Here is a 17651-nt window from a genome sequence, read left to right on the forward strand (position 1 = left end):
ATTTTGGAAGAGTTTGAGAAGGATAGGTGTTAGCTCCTCTCTAAATGTTTGATAGAATTTGCCTGTGAAGCCATCTGGTCCTGGGCTTTTGTTTGTTGGAAGATTTTTAATCACAGTCTCAATTTCATTACTTGTGATAGGTCTGTTTATATTTTCTGTTTCTTCCTGGTTCAGTCTCAGAAGATTGTGCTTTTCTAAGAATTTGTCCGTTTGTTCCAGGTTGTCCATTTTATTGGCATATAGTTGCTTGTAGTAATCTCTCATGATCCTTTGTATTTCTTCAGTGTCAGTTGTTACTTCTTTTTTTTCTAATTCTATTGATTTGAGTCTTCTCTCTTTTTTTCTTGATGAGTCTGGCTAATGGTTTACCAATTGTGTTTATCTTCTCAAAGAACCAGCTTTTAGTTTTATTGATCTTTGCCATCGTTTCCTTCATTTCTTTTTCATTTATTTCTGAGCTGATCTTTGATTTCTTTCCTCCTGCTAACTTGGGGTTTTTTGGTTCTTTCTCTAATTGCTTTAGGTGTAAGGTTAGGTTGTTTGTTTGAGGTGTTGTTTCTTGAGGTAGGATTGTATTGCTATAAACTTCCCTTTTGGAACTCTTTTGCTGCATCCCATAGGTTTTGGGTCATCGTGTTTTCATTGTCGTTTGTTTCTAGGCAATTTTTGATTTCTTCAGTGATCTCTTGGTTATTAAGTAGTGTATTGTTTAGCCTCCATGTGCTTGTATTTTTTACAGATTCTTAAATGCTGCTTTTAATATTTTTTCTTTGTAGTTAATTTTTGATAGTTTAATTAGTATGTGTCTTGGCGTGTTTCTCCTTGGACTTATCCTGTATGGGACTCTCTGTGCTTCCTGGACTTGATTGACTATTTCCTTCCCCATATTAGGGAAATTTTCAACTATAATCTCTTCGGATATTTTCTCAGTCCCTTTTTCTCTTCTTCTTCTGGGACCCCTATAATTCGAATGTTGTTGCGTTTAATGTTGTCCCAGAGTTCTCTAAGATTGTCCTCAATTCTTTTCATTCTTTTTTCTTTATTCTGCTCTGCAGTAGTTACTTCCACTATTTTATCTTCCAGGTCACTTAGCTGTTCTTCTGCCTCAGTTATTCTGCTGTTGATTCCTTCTAGAGAATTTTTAATTTCATTTATTGTGTTGTTCATCATTGTTTGTTTGCTCTTTGGTTCTTCTAGGTCCTTGTTAAACGTTTCTTGTATTTTCTCCATTCTGTTTCCAAGATTTTGGATCATCTTTACTATCATTACTCTGAATTCTTTTTCAGGTAAACTGCCTATTTCCTCTTCATTTGTTTGGTCTGGTGGGTTTTTACCTTGCTCCTTCATCTACTGTGTGCTTCTCTGTCTTCTCATTTTGCTAAACTTACTGTGTTTGGGGTCTCCTTTTCGCAGGCTGCAGGTTCATAGTTCCCGTTGTTTTTGGTGTCTTCCCCCAGTGGCTAAGGTTGGTTCAGTGGGTTGTGTATAGGCTTCCTGGTAGAGGGGACTAGTGCCTGTGTTCTGGTGGATGAGGCTGGATCTTGTATTTCTGGTGGGCAGGACTGCATCCGGTTGTGTGTTTTGGGGTATGTGTGACCTTATTATGATTTTAGGCAGCCTCTCTGCTAATGGGTGGAGTTGTGTTCCTGTCTTGCTAGTTGTTTGGCATAGAGTGTCCAGCACTGTAGTTTGCTGGTGTTGAATGAAGCTGGGTCTTAGCATTGAGATGGAGATCTCTGGGAGAGCTTTCGCCGTTTGGTATTACGTGGAGCTGGGAGGTCTCTGGTGGACCAATGTCCTGAACTCGGCTCTCCCATCTCAGAGGCACAGGCCTGACACCCAGCAGGAGCACCAAGACCCTGTCAGCCACACGGCCAGGTATGTGGGGAGTTTCTTGCCTTTTGGGAAGTCTGAGGTCTTCTGCCAGCGTTCAGTAGGTGTTCTGTAGGATTTGTTCCACGTGTAGAAGTATGTCTGATGTATGTGTGGGGAGAAAGGTGATCTCCACGTCTTACTCCTCCACCATCTTGAAGGTCTCCAATGTCCCTATTTTAAAGATCACCATCATCCACCATTTATAAAGAGAAAAATTGTGTTTGCATTTCTGGAAGGATGTTTATCAGATTAACTAATTGGAAATAGGCTCAGTGTTAGGGATCTTTTCTTTTCCACCTTTTCAAACTTCCCTATTAGCTGTTTTAGAAACTGAGCATGTATTATTTTTATAACTGAAAAATTTCAATAAAAATAACAAAAAGGCAAGAAAGGGTAGTAACCCAGAGTTGTAGAGGGCGTATGGTATCAGGCTGTCCTGTGTGCTGCTGCCAAAGGGAGTGTGAATCAGCAGGCTCTTCCTGGAGGGCAGAAAGGGTAACTTGCATACATCATCCATGACCTTAAAACTGTGTACTTCTAAGAATTATTCTAGGAACTATAGGAACTAATCAAATAGATGTGCACAAAGATATCTGAGCAAGGATATTTATAGCAGTATCATTTATTAATCGCAGAAAGACTCCGAATGCTCTGAAACAGAGGATTATCTTAAACTTTGGTAATCCAGGCACTGTAGTATTCTGTAGCTATCAACATCACGTCAGCATGTTGCCCCAGGGATGCATTCATAAAAGGTGAGAAAGTGGTATATTTAGTGTGATAACATTTTAATTTTCTTTTATTACGGTGAAGTATACAAAGCATAAAATTTACCATTTTAACCACTTGTAAGTGTACAGTTCTGTGGCATTAAGTACATTCACCTTGTTGTGCAACCATCACCACCATCCGTCTCCAGAACTTCATCATCCCAAAGGGAAACTCTGTACCCGCTGAACAGGAACTGCCCACTGCCCCCTCCCCCAGACCCTGGAAGACCACCATTCTACTTTCTGTCTCTATGAATCTGACTGCTCTAGGTACTTCGTATAAGTGGAATCATACAGTATTTGTCCTTCTGTGACTGGCTTCTTCCACATAGCGTAACGTCTTCAGGGTTCATCCACGTTGTAGCTTATGTCAGAATTTCCTTCCTTTTTAAGACTGATTAATATTCCGTTGCATGGATAGACCACATTCTGTTTACCCATTTGTCCATCAATAGGCACTTGGGTTGTTTCCACCTTTTTTTGCCTATTGTGGATAATGTTGCTACGAACATGGGTATACAAATATCTGTTCAAGTCCCTGATTTTAATTCTTTCAGTGAACTTTTAAAAAAATCCATCAATATGCATTAAAAATTAACCAGAAGAACATATATCAAAATGTAATAATACTTCTGGGTGACGAGATTACAGAAGATTATGGGTATGTTGTTCAGTGTTTTACAACTAATCAGACTTTCAAGCTGAAGTTACTTCTGTAGTTTAAAAAAAGAGAGACTTCTTTGTGAGGTGACTGTCAGGTGGATGCCCAGGTAACGCCCATGAGGCCCCCCAGGAGTGGCTGCTCAGCCCTGTCCCCACCCCACCCCCATGTTTCCACAGCGGCCATGCAGCAGATGCTGACCGAGAGCTGTAACAGCCGGCTCATCCAGATGGCCTACGAGTCTCAGAGGCAGAACCTGGTCCAGCAGGCCTGTTCCAGGTAAGGTAAGGAAGAGGCTTCCCGAGTGAGGGACTTTGGGGAGCTGGCTCAGGGCCCAGGACCGTAGGGTGAGAGCTGGCACTGGAATCTCCTGCCTCGGGCCACCCCACCCTGGGCCATGATGTCAGGAGCAAGTTACCGCTGGTCTAAGTGACTTTTCTAGTCGGACCCTAAGGAAGCACAGCTAGCCGATGACAGAGCTCGGGTTTGAGCCAGGCAGTGTGCTCTTGACTATGGCGTACTTATAAATCTCCGGGGTCATGGGTGGGGTGCACTGGAGGGGGGATGGTGATGGGGTTGCCTTCATGCTGACAGACATTTTGGGTCTGGCCTTCCAAGTTCACCCCAGCACCGTGGCTCTGTTGAAGGGCCTGCAGTGCCGGCAGAGCCAGCTGAGAAAAGCTCCTTCGATGCTTAGCAGCCCCAGACGGGGGCAGACTAACAGCCCTGGCTGCCCTTGTGTTTCTCCTCCCACCTGGGTGGCCCCAGCGCAGGTGCCACCTCCCCACCCCTCCCCCCCCCACCCCCACCCCACCCCCCACCCCCCCGGCACCTGGAGCACGCCAGCCTCCCCGTGTCCCTGCAGATGCAGGGGGTCTCCCTCCTTCCTGCTGGTGTGACCTTGTCTTTAGGAGCGTGGGCACTAGGGCCAGACAGTCGTGGATTCACATCCCACTTCTATAACTAACTGAAGTCTTAGGCAAGTTATTTTCCCTCCCTGAGCCTCAATTTTCTTATCAGAAAAAGGGATAAATCACAGTACCTACTCCTAGAGTTGTTGGAGGATTTAATGGGCATTAATGATCATACTGTCTGCCACATAAGGGTCCAATAAATAACAGCTATTATGAAACAGACAAACTTAAAACCAAGATTGTACCAAAGTGTGGACATATTAGGTTTGCAGAGTTTGGATTTTTGTGCCAAAGTCACTAGACTTGCTCTAGGGCGATGAGAGCAGGTCCACGGCCAGGGTGAGAGACACTGGGGTGGAGGGTGAGACGTTAGTGCCCAGGAAGGACAGCTTTCTCTCAGCCTGAGTGGCTCACCTGGGAGGTCACGAGCTCCCTGTTGGTGGAGGTGGGTGGGCAGAGGCCAGGCAGCCACTTCAGGGTTGGGGGGGCATCGTAGGAAGGATTCCAGTGGAGGGGTGGATGACGGGGCCCGGGAGATCATCTCCCCAGCTCTGGAGACAGAGACTCCGTCACCCTCCATCCAGGACCATGGGATTCAGACAAAGCTCCATGTCCACCCCGCCCCCCCAAGCCCAGGACGTGGCCCCAGCAGGCGCTCCATGAGTATTGTTGAATGAATAAATGGTTTATCTCCATCTCCTCCAAGGTGCCTGGCACATAGCAGGTGCTCAGGAAATGTTCATGAATCTGCTGTGTTTCTGGCAGCATGGCTGAAATGGATGAGCGGTTCCAGCAGATCCTGTCCTGGCAACAGATGGATCAGAACAAAGCCATTAGCCAGATCCTGCAGGAGGTGAGCCCTGGGGGCAGGGGCTCAGGAGGGGGGCAGGAGGGACGCGGGGAGCCCGGAGCAGAGCGGCAGAACTCCACGTGGAGGCGCTGTCCTGGACTCCTGGACAGTGTGCAAGAACCAAGATGCTTAGAGAGCTGAGAAACGTACTGACCGTGAGGATGAGGGGGCAGGGAGAGGCGTCTCTGGGTGGTCGTTTCCACTCACTGAAGTCTAGAGAAGCGCCGTCCCCAGGCAGCCGCTCCCTGTGCTGCGTGGGGCTCCATCATGAGGACATAATGGGCAGAAGGCGGTGGTACCCACCCCGTGGAGTGAGCCCCCAGACTCCTCCCTTCCAATCCCACCGCACCTCCATCTGCTCTCCCTCCGGCTTAGCGGGCGCATAGCAGGTGCTACTGAGTGGACGGGACCAGGAAGGACCCCTGTGATTTCCTCCCTCCTGTGTCCAAATTGTTCAGTCCCAGCTTTCCCCACAGGCCCTATTGGAGTCTCATTTCCCGACCCTCGCATCACCTCCCTCCTTTCTTCCTCTGTGATGTTGTCCTGCCACTCCCTGACTCATCGTTTCCTCTCTCCTTTCTCCCCAACTCCTATCTCTCTCTTCTTCCAAAACGCTTTGACTTAGTATTTGTGAGATTGTCTGAAGAAAGTGCTCTGTTTCTTAGAGGGCATGTCAGGCCTCGTGGTTAAGGTGAGGCTGCGAGCTGGACAGACTTGCATGCTAGTGCCAGCCGGTTCACTTCTCCGAACCTCACTTTCCTCATCTGTGAAATGGGGCAGTGAAGGTATTCTCGTCATCGCCTCTTCCATGTGCATCGCGGGAAGAGCCCTGAGCACGGTGTCCAGCACGTAGTAAGCGCTTAATAAGTATTATTTTAAAAAATTAAACAAGTAACCTGAAAAGTTGTCATCTCTCTAAGAAACAGAAAAGGCATACGTTAAGGTGTCTGACGCAGATTTTGTTTTCCCTGCGGGCCCCCTGAGTGGCCGTGCTCTCTGTTGCAGAGCGCCATGCAGAAGGCGGCCTTCGAGGCTCTCCAGGTGAAGAAGGACCTGATGCATCGGCAGATCCGGAAGCAGGTGAGCGCAGGCTGCGGCCTTCCCCCCAGACCCGCCCTGTGGGCTTTCAGAGGCATGAAGAAGGGGCTCCAGGCCAGCCCGGCAAGAGGTCTCCCCGGCACCTCCCTCCCCTCACTGAGCCTCATGGCACCGACTCAGGGTGTCAGGAGGTGCCGGGGCAGCACTGTGCATGCTAGCAGGTGAGGCCTGTGCCTGCTGCTTCTCGTGATGCCCAGGGCTGAGGGACAGGAGGCCCTGACTGCTTGGCAGCCACAGGCAGGACTCCTCAGCCGGCTCAGACCCCAGTGTCCCCGTTGGCTCAGATTGAGGAGCTGGGACAGGCTGACCCCCACCTGAGCGAGCAGGCAGGGCCTGGTGTCAGCTGAGAAGTGACCTGGGCCTGGAGGGGAGGGGCTGTGCTCTTGTCCAGGCTCTGCTGCTGACCTGCGGGCAGCCTTGGGCAAACGCCACGCTGGGCCTCTTGGCCACCCGCTTCCAGCAGGGCTGTGTGTGGCTCGCTGGGCTCCCTGAGCGCGTGGCCTGGGTGGCAGCAGACAGAGCGAGCTTTCAGGCTACGGGACGCATGTCACCTCGTATTCAGCACACTTTGAATTTCACATTTTGCATGGTTGTTTTTTTCTTTTTCTTTTTTGCCAAAACCAACTTACCTTTTTATTTCCCCCTTTAATTTCAGTCCCACATTGCCAGACATGAATCTCATTCCTCTGACCAGGGGTTGGTGGGGTCATAGGAACATAGGGACAAAAGTCATAGGCACAGGGTAGAGAAGTCACTGGCCATGGGGTCTGACCCCGAGGGCTAAAAGCCCCCAGTCACACCCTGAAGGTATGTGGTGACTCCCAGACATTCTCATCATGGGTAGTTTTGACCCACCAGGCCAGCTCTTCCCCTTCAAACAAGCAGGGATATCCCAAGGAAAGGGCACACTCACCCGCTGTGTGTCCTTGGGCAAGTTACTTAACCTCTCTGAGCCTCTGTTTCCTTGTCTGTAAAATGGAGGCAATAATACCTCCTAACAGGTATTGATGAAATGATGCAAATAAATTGCAGAGCACAGTCCTAGCGTGTGGAATCTCAGTAAATATCAGCTACTACTATTATTGTTATTATTCAGTCCCTTCCATTGCCCTCTGCACTCCTCTGTGACTGCTGTTTAGAGGAAGCAAGAGAATTGGACTGGGAAGAGGCTTATTGAGAATTCCGTGTCTGTTCTTCACTCTGGTCCTCACCTTGAAGGAAAGCCCCTTCATTCCACATACCTTGATCAGCACCCATTCTGGGCTGGCCCTGTGCCCGGCTTTTGATCAGCAGTACTGTCCGGGACAAGAGGGTCCACGCTGCAGAGCATTCAGGGCCATGAAATAACGAATTCTTTTCAAACCCCCGCTGATGAGGTTCCCAAGGTACACAGGTCCCCTTCATTGCAGAGCGCCCCCAGAAAGGATTCTTAGATCCACTTGGCCATCCAAGAGCAGCGGCACAGAATTAAACCGTGGTTAATGTGAATTAAAAAACCCCTGTCTCGTCTTCTGTTTAGATTAAGTTAATAGAAACTGAGTTATTGCAGCTGACACAGCTGGAGTTAAAGAGGAAATCCCTGGACACAGAGGCACTACAGGTATGTAGGGCTCCCTAGCCTGCCCTGTCCCCCACCCCACCCCCAACTAATGCCCCCACTGCCTCTCAACTGCTCTCCAGCAGACAAGGCAGTGATGCTGGAGGATGCCCTGGCCCCAGAAGGCTCGTGGGAGCCCAGTCTGGGGGCCGAGCCCAGCGCAGGCAAAGGTTAGGGCTGGGATCAGCCCCTTGCTAGGCAGGAGGGTCAGAGGAAGGAGGGTTTCATTGCCAAGGCTCACCCAGGCTGCATCTCCATCTCCGTGTTTTCTTTGTTTTGGAGCTGGGTTGCTACTGAGCTCCGTGTCTCTCTAAGTCATGCTTCTGGGGCGCTGGTTCTCACGGGTGACGTCCTCTGGGGAAGGAGCTGTCTTGGTGTTCCAAGGATGTCTGAGGAGAGGGCCCAGCTGTGGCTCTGTGAACTCCAGCCTGGGTGTCCTGCTCACACAGATGTGGAGGCTGCAGAGACTAGCAGACAGCGTTCTGGGCTGCAAATCTGGGACCCGGGTTGTCCTCGCACAGTCTTGCTGTGTGACCTGGCTGGGGAGGCGGGGAGGGGCAGCCCTTTCCCTTCTCTGTACCTTAGTCTCCCCAGCTGTACGCAGAAGGGTTGGATCAATGATGTGTGAGGACATGTGCCCTGTACCAGGCTTTTGAGCAGGGCCTTCTGTCTGTCACCGTCCTTGTGTCTGTCCTCAGTGGAGCAGTCTTCATTTGTCTCATGGGCTTCTCAATGCAGGAGAAGAACGCTGAGGTCTGGAGTCCCACGGGTCTGTCACCGTATGACTTTAGGCAGGTTACTTCCCCTCCCTGGGCCTCCATGTCTCCCCTGCATAAAAGGGAAATAGTCTTCCAGGCCCAGCCTGTGTCTCGGGGCCATCAGAGAGGAGTGGACTAGCAAATGGAAAGGCCTCAGCCTTGCGGGGTTGGTGGAGCTCTGAAAGAAGATGCAACCACCACCGTGCTTGGTGGGTGCCCATGCATCCTGCCCATTAGAGCTGTGGGGCTCCTGTTTTCGGGGTCTCCATGGGGTTTCCAAGAGGAGGAGAAGAGTGGAACGCAGACACAAATGGGGCTTTCTCGGGTTTGCACATCACTCCGTCTGCGTAGAGCCTTCCTGGTTGGCGTGGGTCCCTCGCCCACCCTCCCTCCCGCTGTTTGCTTCTGCCCACGTGCTCCGCAGTCAGTGAGACTGGAGTCAGGTACCTGCTGCTCGTCATTCCCTTTGTTTGATGTTTCTTACCACTGCACTGTCTTCGGTCACTAGATCCCGTGCCTGGCCTTACCCCCTGGGGAAGGGACGTACAGGCTGGTGAGAAGGTGGGGAGGGGATGCTTGGGCAGAGAGGCCCCTCTGCTCTGTTCCCCAACTCTCAGCCTGAGATCAGGGACAGAGCCTTGAATGGAGTCGGACCCACTGTGGCCCCCGGCTGCCAGCTGAGAACTGAGTGAGGGGGGATCCTGCCGCCGCGCTGCAGGGACTTCTTGGGCCGGGGTACTACAAGTTTCCCAGCGCTGGGCATGGTCTTGTGTTGCAGGAGATGATCTCGGAGCAGCGCTGGGTCCTGAGCTCCCTGCTCCAGCAGCTGCTCAAAGAGAAGACACAGCGAGAGGAGGAGCTCCGGGAGATCCTGGTGCGTCTGGCTTCCGCATCCAGAGTCGCTCATGGGTTTGCTTCCCCTAAATGCTCTTGCCGTTCTTAGGAACACTTTCATTAGTCTAGTAATAGTTCATCAAAGAAAAAATGGAAAGTACAAAGGAAAAGAATCTCACTTCTGAGAGTTGTCTGTTGCTAATATTTTGAGGTATGTTTTCCAAACATCGGGATGCATGTTTATTGTGGTGCGTGTACATGCCTGTAACACGGAACTGCGCCCCCGTTTCCAACCAGCTCGTTCGCACCTGCTCTTTCCTGTCTTTCGTGTCCTCTACGTTCCTTCCGTGGCTGCATTGAGATGGGCCCTTGTTTGGCCTATTGTCGAGCATACTTCCCGTTTTTTACTTTTAATAAGCAAGGCTGTCTCGGCAGCTAAGTATTTGAGAGCAGCCACGGGTATTTATTTGCTCAGGACAGATGCCCAGGAGAGTGCTTGGTGTGTCCAGGGCAGACCATTTAGCAAGCCTTCGACAGGAGTTGCCCAACTGCCCCCTGGGCCCAGATGGGTTTGACTCTCTGGCACATCATCAGGGTGGCAGGGCCCCATTTAGGGGGGCAGGTCAGGGTCACTTCCTCCAGAGCCCAAGTGCACCTGAGTGGTCAGGACCCAGTCTTTCCTGTGGCCTTGTTACCGCCCCAGACGTCCTCTGAGCTCCACCGTGGGCCAGGCCCTGTGCCGGGGATGGAAAGGAGCGAGACCAGTTTCTTCCCGAGCCCTGCACGAGCCCAGATGGTGTGTTTGTGCCAGTCAGAAGCTGCCTGTTCCGCACGGTGCCTCACTGCCATCACCTTCAAATTGCATTAATGTGTGACCCGCTCCCTGAGTGCTGTGTAAGGGGCAGCCATGCCGTGGCCGTGTGCTCCCGCCCTCAAGGGGCCTTGGGGACTCACTGTGCACCTCATCAGGACATGACCATCAGGGTCATGGGCTCCCAAAGAGAAGTGTGCCCACAGCCCAGAGAGGGAAAAGGGGAGCCAGCTCGGCAAGGTACAGGAGGGACCACTAGGGGGAGCTGGGGAGATGCCTGCAGTGTAATCCTGCCGCCTGCAGTGTAATCCTGCCGCCTGCAGTGTAATCCTGCCGCCCACATCACATCGACCCCCAGCGGCAGCTGCAGTCCTGGGTGGGTGGCTTGGTGGTTGAGAGCACAGGCTCCGAGCAATACAGACCTGGGTCTGAATCCTGGCCACGACACGGGCAGCTCTTTGACCTTGGGCTGGCTGGTATTCGCTCTGAACTAATCACTCAGTGTCTTCACCTGTGAAGTAGAAACGACTTCACAGAATCGTGAGAATTAAGTACAAGGGCATCTCCCAGTGCACAGAGCGGTCTGGCACGAAGTGCCCTGACGTTGCTGCTGCTGCTGTTAGTATCGTGTGTTCACTGCTGTGTCCTCAGCACCCAGAACAACGCTCAGGAATGTGTGAGTGATGGAGGAATCGGCTTGAATAGCATGTTTAGAATTCTCCGGCTTTGTCAGGTGAAGCCCACTCCAGAAGCCAAAGGTGTCCTTAGCATCTTATTTCTCTCCCTGCCTGGCACCCAGAGGACACACTAAGCCTTCTTGGGGGAAGGAGACGGCTGCCTAGTACTTTGCTCTTCCCATAAGCAGATGAGAAGGTGTCCCCCTCCAAGTCATGATGGCTGGGGAAGGGGGGCGGGCACCAGGTGTCAGCAGCCCAGGTTCCGGTCCCCCCACCAGGTATGCTGTGTCTGAGATGGTTCTCGGCAGTGAAGTGGGGGTAGTGATGCTTCCTGCCTTTCCGGGCTCAGTAGTTTAAAGGGTGAGGCAACAGTGGGTAGGCAGGTCCTTTGTAAAATACCGAGTCATCCACGTGCTCAGGGGAGCAGAGTTCACAGGTGTCGCTCATTGTTTCTACTCACTGACTTGTAACTAACAGTGTCTGCTTCCTTCTTGGCAGACGGAGTTAGAAGCCAAAAGCGAAACTAAGCAGGAGAATTACTGGCTGATTCAGTATCAGCGGCTCTTGAACCAGAAACCCTTGTCCTTGAAGCTGCAGGTGAGGACTGCTGGCGCCCACCCTGCAGGAGCCTCTGGCCTCAGCGGTGCCCGGCTTCCTGACCTGTCCAGTTTATTCCATTCATATTTCTGGTGACTAAGTGTACCAGGTCCCCCCGGCAGGGACAGAAACAAGAGGGAGGAGCATTGGTTCTGGTGACTTTTCAGTCACTTCTGGGCAGAGCAGAGACCCACAGCTGTGCGCTCACCAGCGCAGGGGCTGCGGATGGGACAGACGTGGTCCCCAGTCTCCCCCCCCTCCCCCTCCCCTCTCTCCCCCTCCCCTCTCTCCCCCTCCCCTCTCTCCCCCTCCCCTCTCTCCCCCTCCCCTCTCCCCCTCCCCTCTCCCCCTCCCCTCTCCCCCTCCCCTCTCTCCCCCTCCCCTCTCTCCCCCTCCCCTCTCTCCCCCTCCCCTCTCTCCCCCCCTCTCTCTCCCCCCCCTCCCCCTCCCCTCTCTCCCCCTCCCCTCTCTCCCCCTCCCCTCTCCCCTCCCCCCTCTCTCCCTCCCCTCTCTCCCTCCCCTCTCTCCCTCCCCTCTCCCTCCCCTCTCCCCCCCTCTCTCCCCCCCTCTCTCCCCCCCTCTCTCCCCCCCTCTCTCCCCCCCTCTCTCCCCCCCTCTCTCCCCCCCTCTCTCCCCCCCTCTCCCCCCCTCTCCCCCCCTCTCTCTCCCCCCTCTCTCTCCCCCCTCTCTCTCCCCCCTCTCTCTCCCCCCCTCTCTCCCCCCCTCTCTCCCCCCCTCTCCCCCCTCCCCTCTCCCCCCTCCCCTCTCCCCCCTCCCCTCTCTCCCCCTCCCCTCTCTCCCCCTCCCCTCTCTCCCCCTCCCCTCTCTCCCCCTCCCCTCTCTCCCCCTCCCCTCTCTCCCCCTCCCCTCTCTCCCCCTCCCCTCTCTCCCCCTCCCCTCTCTCCCCCTCCCCTCTCTCCCCCTCCCCTCTCTCCCCCTCCCCTCTCTCCCCTCCCCTCTCCCCTCCCCTCTCTCCCTCCCCTCTCTCCCCCTCTCTCCCCCCCCTCTCCCCCTCTCTCCCCCCCTCTCTCCCCCCCTCTCCCCCCTCTCTCTCCCCCCCTCTCCCCCCTCCCCTCTCCCCCCTCCCCTCTCCCCCCTCCCCTCTCCCCCCTCCCCTCTCCCCCCCTCCCCTCTCCCCCCTCCCCTCTCCCCCCCTCCCCTCTCTCCCCCTCCCCTCTCTCCCCCTCTCCCCTCCCCTCCCTTTCCCCCTCTCACACACATGCACACACACACACCCTTTTTTTTTTTTTTTTTTTTAAATAAAATGGAGTCTTTCTTGGGACTTCCCTGGAGGTCCAGTGGTTGAGACTCTGCGCTTCCACTGCAGGGGGCACAGGTTCGATCCCTGGTCGGGGAGCTAAGATCCCACAAGCCACGTGGCACGACCAAAAACAAACAGGAGCCCTTCTATAAGGCTATTCTGGCAACTTCCTTCCCCCTCCACAGTAGTGACAGGCTGTTGTCCAGGCCCGTGTGCGTAGATCTCCTCGTTGTTCCCAGACGACTGCACAGCGTTTAGGATCTGCGTGAGCCCTCACTTGTTTAAACAGGCCCCTCTTGATGGGTGCTTAAGCTGCTTACGTTGTCAAGTTTACCGAGTGGCAGTGAACTGACTTCCTCGTACGTCTATCTCTATGCCCTTACCTGTCCATTTTTGTAGGAAAAGTTCCAAGAATACGTTTTACACATTATGTTGTATGTATTTGAACTCTTTGTTTGCTGTTGTGAGTAAGTAATGGCTTCTTGGTTTTCTTCCCCATCCGTGGTGCGCTTGGCTTCTCCCTTGGGTCTGTCCTGCAGGAAGAAGGCCTGGAGCGCCAGCTGGTGGCCCTCCTGGGGGAGCTGTCGGCCGAGCACTACCTTCCCATCTTCGCCCACCACCGCATCTCACTGGACATGCTGAGCCGGATGGGCCCTGGGGACCTGGCCAAGGTGGGCAGCAGCTGCCCCTCGGGGGGAGGCGAGGGCAGCGGGCAGGGCCCTGGCCCAACCCAAGCCAGGAGGCCACTTGACCTTCACGCAGTTCTTGGTGAGGCCCACGTCATCAGCTGTCAGAGGGCCACCTTGCTCCCAGAAGGCCAGAACATGTGCCCCATCTGCCCCCAGTCATGTGGCTACAAAGCCAGGGCTATGGGTGCTGCTGACCCCAGATTGTTGCCCCCCGTGCCCCCTCCCCGTTCAGATTGGATCTTCACCACGTAGGGCTGGACAGCCAGGACCTTGGAGCTCACCTGGACCGGCCCCCTCCCCACCCCATGGATTTACAGTTATCACAGCAGCAGTGCTGCCCGAGCCTGGTACATGCCGCACTAATTCATTTACCCTTCAAAAGAGACAAATACCGATGCCGGCAAATACTTGACAGTGCCAGGCGCTGTTCTAAGCGTGTTTTACATACGAATTCATTGAATCTTCCCAACAACCTGGGCAGGCACGTGCTGACATTGTCATCATCTTTCGGATGAGGAGGCTGAGACACGGCAAGGTAGCAGTTGGCCCGAGGTCGCACAGCAGAGCCAGGACTCCAGCCCAGGTGGCTGGCCTGGTGCCGGGGTCCATGCTGTTGACCACTCTGCTGTACTGCCCGGCCCTCGGCAGACGCAGGCACCGGGGCTCAGAAGGGTGACACGACTGTGTCACCCACGCTCAGGAGCAGTCTCTCTGGAGGCTGAGGGACCGTGTGATTCTGGCACGGCCACGTCTCAGCAGCTCAGTCTCAGTGTGAACCACCTGACCGTGCAAACTGACAGACGGTCCCGACTTCCTGGTCGTCACGGGGGTGATGGGAAGTCATGTGGCTGAAGCTGTCAGCACAGCCCCTGTGAGGGCTTCGCACTTGCTAAACTGTAGCTGTTACTGGTGTTGGCTTCCCTCTGGGCCTCAGTGTCTCCCTCTGCTGTATGGATTGTCGGGCCCTTGTAGGCCTCCACCTTTCTAGCTGAGGGTGCTAGAAGCCAGGGAGGAGGTAGTGGCTCTGACCGTGCTGCATAGTAGGTCCCTTGCCCAGCCCAGGCCATGACCTGCCCTCCTTGGTCCAAGCAGGTGGGCGTCTCGGAAGCCGGCCTGCGGCACCAGATCCTGCGCAGAGCCCAGGAGCTGCTGGACGCGACCAGGGCCCGGCCAGGTACTGATGCTGAGCCCTCTCCTGGGCAGAGCCCTTACGTGTGGGCTGCGGTTGGGGGTGTCACCTGTTTACAGTTCAGGATGAGTCCTGAGGGCCACTTCTAACCCTGGCCAGTCCTTAAGCTTCCCTCCTAAAGGAACAATTTATAAACGGGAAAAGCAGCCTCCAAAAATGGACAAAAAGAACTTTTCCTACGGCAGTTTCAGGACCCTTCTGGCTTCCCTAAGCCCACCCTACTAGACGTCAGGAACCACACACTCAGGATCCCTGGAGTAGAGGGAGAGATCAGCCAGACCCAGCGCCCACCCCGTGCCCAGCCTGCGCCCCAGGACAGGCCTGTGGTTTGGACGTAGAAGGGTGTTTGTGATGGTTGTGAAGGAGGTGCCCTGTCCTCATCCGGAGGCCCGGGAGAGGGCAGGTGCTGTGGCTGACCCAGGGGAAGGTCTCCTGTGTGCCGAGCAGGATGGGTATCAGGCATTTGACGACCACCATGTCAGGTCACCTTTGCTGCAGCCCCGTGAGGTGGGCACCATTGTTACCCGCATCTGAGGGATGAGGAAACTGAGGCAGAGACAGGTTAACCCTAACCCTAACCCTTAGGGCTTCTTCCTGATTGTGGCCACCCTGCAGGGAGGGGCTGGGCTGGAAGGCTTCTGAGCTCCAGAGGGCAGGAGAGCCTCAGGAGTTTTCCCAACAGTTCTCTTTCTGATCCCAGGACTCAATATGTGTTATTATTAAATATAGAAGTGCCCCCTTACAGTGATGGTTTGGGGGGAACACCGTGATACCCCTAGAGGGTCTAGAGTGGTTGTGATAGGCTTTTTTTAAAAAAACCAGTTTTTTTACAATTATAAAAAATACTACTTGTAATTTAACCCGTAGAATAAATGAAAAACATGAACTGAGGGGATGGGGTTCAGGGATGGAGAGAGACTTGGGGGTGTCGCTGGTGCACGTGGTGTGATAATGAGAGAGACCGATTCTGATGTCCTCGTTCGCGGCGGTTGGGACCCAGGCAGGGGACATGCTGGGGCCTCTGCCAGGGGACAGGGGGAGCAGCATTGAGAGCTGCTCACTCCTCTCCCTGCCCCTCTGGGCCACCTGCGCCTGGGCCCCTGGGTGGAGAATCTGCGAGCGAGGTCCGTTCCTAGCCAGGGCTGCTGCGGGGCAGCTCTACCACTAGATGGCCCTGTGGCCTCGGGCAAGTGGCTTCCCCCTCTGAGCCTCCGATTTCTCATCTCTGACAGTGATGAGCCCTACCTGCAGGGTGGCTGTGAAGGATTCAGAGAGTGTTAGGGGTAAGAGGCCCCAATTAACCGGCGCCCCAGCTGTCCCGTTTCACAGGTGGGGGAATCAGGCTCAGCAAAGAGAAATAAGAGGGTGTGTAGGAAGGCAGGGTCCTGGTCGGATCCCATCCCGCTCCAGCTGCCTGCCACTTGGGGTAGGCGGGGCCAGGGGAGGCCCCAGGGATCGGGTCAGGTGGGCGTGACCCTGCCTCAGCGTCTCTGTCCCCACAGAGCTGCCGAAACCACCCCAGGGCGAGGTCCTCCCTACGGCCCCTGAGGAGCTTCCCGAGGCAGTAAGACCATCGGCCCCCTGCGCGGAGCTGGAGGCCCAGACCTCAGAATGTGTTGTGTGCCTGGAACGGGAGGTAAGTCTGGGGCAACAGGCCCAGTGCCTGCCGTCCGGAGCCTCCCGGGCAAAAAACAGGAAATTAAAATGGCCCATGATCCCATTACCCAAACATGAGTAATGCTAACATCATTTTCTGGGCCTTTTTTTCAAGAGTTTTTTCTCCCACTTAGGAAGTTTCCCTTCGTATATGTATTAAGTCATTAAATATCAACAACACAATTTTCTCTGAAGAGGCTTTTTAAAACCTGTTTTAAAAACTGTAACAAAATTGACGCCTATTATAAAAATTCAGCAGTGTAGCACGTAAAATACTCCCCCTCCCCGCAGAGCGTGATCCTGCTCAGGAAAGGTTGCCACGTTAGCAGTTTGATTACCCTGTGGTTTTTTTGTTTGTTTGTTTTGCGGTACGCGGGCCTCTCACTGTTGTGGCCTCTCCCGTTGCGGAGCACAGGCTCCGGACGCGCAGGCTCAGCGGCCATGGCTCACGGGCCCAGCCGCTCCGCGGCATGTGGGATCTTCCCGGACCTGGGCACGAACCCGTGTCCCCTGCATCGGCAGGCGGACTCTCAACCACTGCGCCACCAGGGAAGCCCTACCCTGTGGTTTTTGCTGGGCTCAGGGAATGCGGTGATACAGGGGGCCTTGGTGGTTATAAATTTAACCAAACCCCTGCTCTGGGCCCTGGAGGTGGCTTCCTAGCTCTTGTTATTACAAACAGTGCTCTACTGAACAGCCTTGAACAGAATTTGGAGCACATCCTTGGTTATTTACTTAGGATAACTTACTAAAAAGAGGAAATGCTAAAGCAAAGAATAGACACACTTCCATGGCTTTTAATCCATAATGCTGGGGTGGTTTTGAGACCGAGGGGCCGGGCAAAGTGCATAGAAAAACCACAAATTGGGAACAACGCACATCCGACAGCCAGGCTGGTGAGATAGGGTGGGGCTGTCAAACGTGCACGGCTGTTACAGAGAGGGGCAGACAGTGACCAAGATGGGCCGTGGAGCGTGACGACCGTGCTGTCAGATCTCTGGGGGCCGGGGGCCTCACTTGCCCCATTCCCGGGGAATCAGGCCGGGCTGGTTCCCAGACGCTCCCGCACTCTCTCCTCAGGCCCAGATGATCTTCCTCAACTGCGGCCACGTCTGCTGCTGCCAGCAGTGCTGCCAGCCGCTGCATACTTGCCCGCTGTGCCGCCAGGACATCGCCCAGCGCCTCCGCATCTACCACAGCCGCTGAGCGCCGGCTGCCGGCCCGGGCCTGACACCTCCAGCCCCGCCTCTGCCACCTGCGGGCCCAGGGCTCCAGCTCCCGCTCTGTTCTCCATGGACTAGTACGGGCCCCTCTGTCCTGGCCCAGGCGGAGACAGGAGTGTTCCTGACCAAGGACAGAGCCAGCGTGAATACTGTGGAGGAGCAGAGGACCCCTCGCCGCACGAGGACAGGGT

General features: G+C 54.2%; 1 protein-coding gene across 1 annotated transcript in view; it reads left to right on the plus strand.

The window, feature by feature from the left end:
- LRSAM1 (leucine rich repeat and sterile alpha motif containing 1) overlaps positions 1-17443 on the plus strand; it is a 43505-nt gene extending 26062 nt beyond the window's left edge. The window contains exons 15-24 of the mRNA XM_065879952.1: positions 3486-3585; positions 4986-5073; positions 6076-6150; positions 7688-7768; positions 9302-9397; positions 11344-11442; positions 13243-13374; positions 14485-14566; positions 16084-16217; positions 17318-17443. Coding sequence (XP_065736024.1) covers positions 3486-3585; positions 4986-5073; positions 6076-6150; positions 7688-7768; positions 9302-9397; positions 11344-11442; positions 13243-13374; positions 14485-14566; positions 16084-16217; positions 17318-17443 — 1013 coding nt within the window. The remainder of the gene's footprint in view (positions 1-3485; positions 3586-4985; positions 5074-6075; positions 6151-7687; positions 7769-9301; positions 9398-11343; positions 11443-13242; positions 13375-14484; positions 14567-16083; positions 16218-17317) is intronic.
- Positions 17444-17651: the final 208 nt, after the last annotated feature.

The sequence above is a fragment of the Phocoena phocoena genome, chromosome 6 (assembly GCF_963924675.1).
Source record: "Phocoena phocoena chromosome 6, mPhoPho1.1, whole genome shotgun sequence".
Lineage (NCBI taxonomy): Eukaryota > Metazoa > Chordata > Mammalia > Artiodactyla > Phocoenidae > Phocoena > Phocoena phocoena.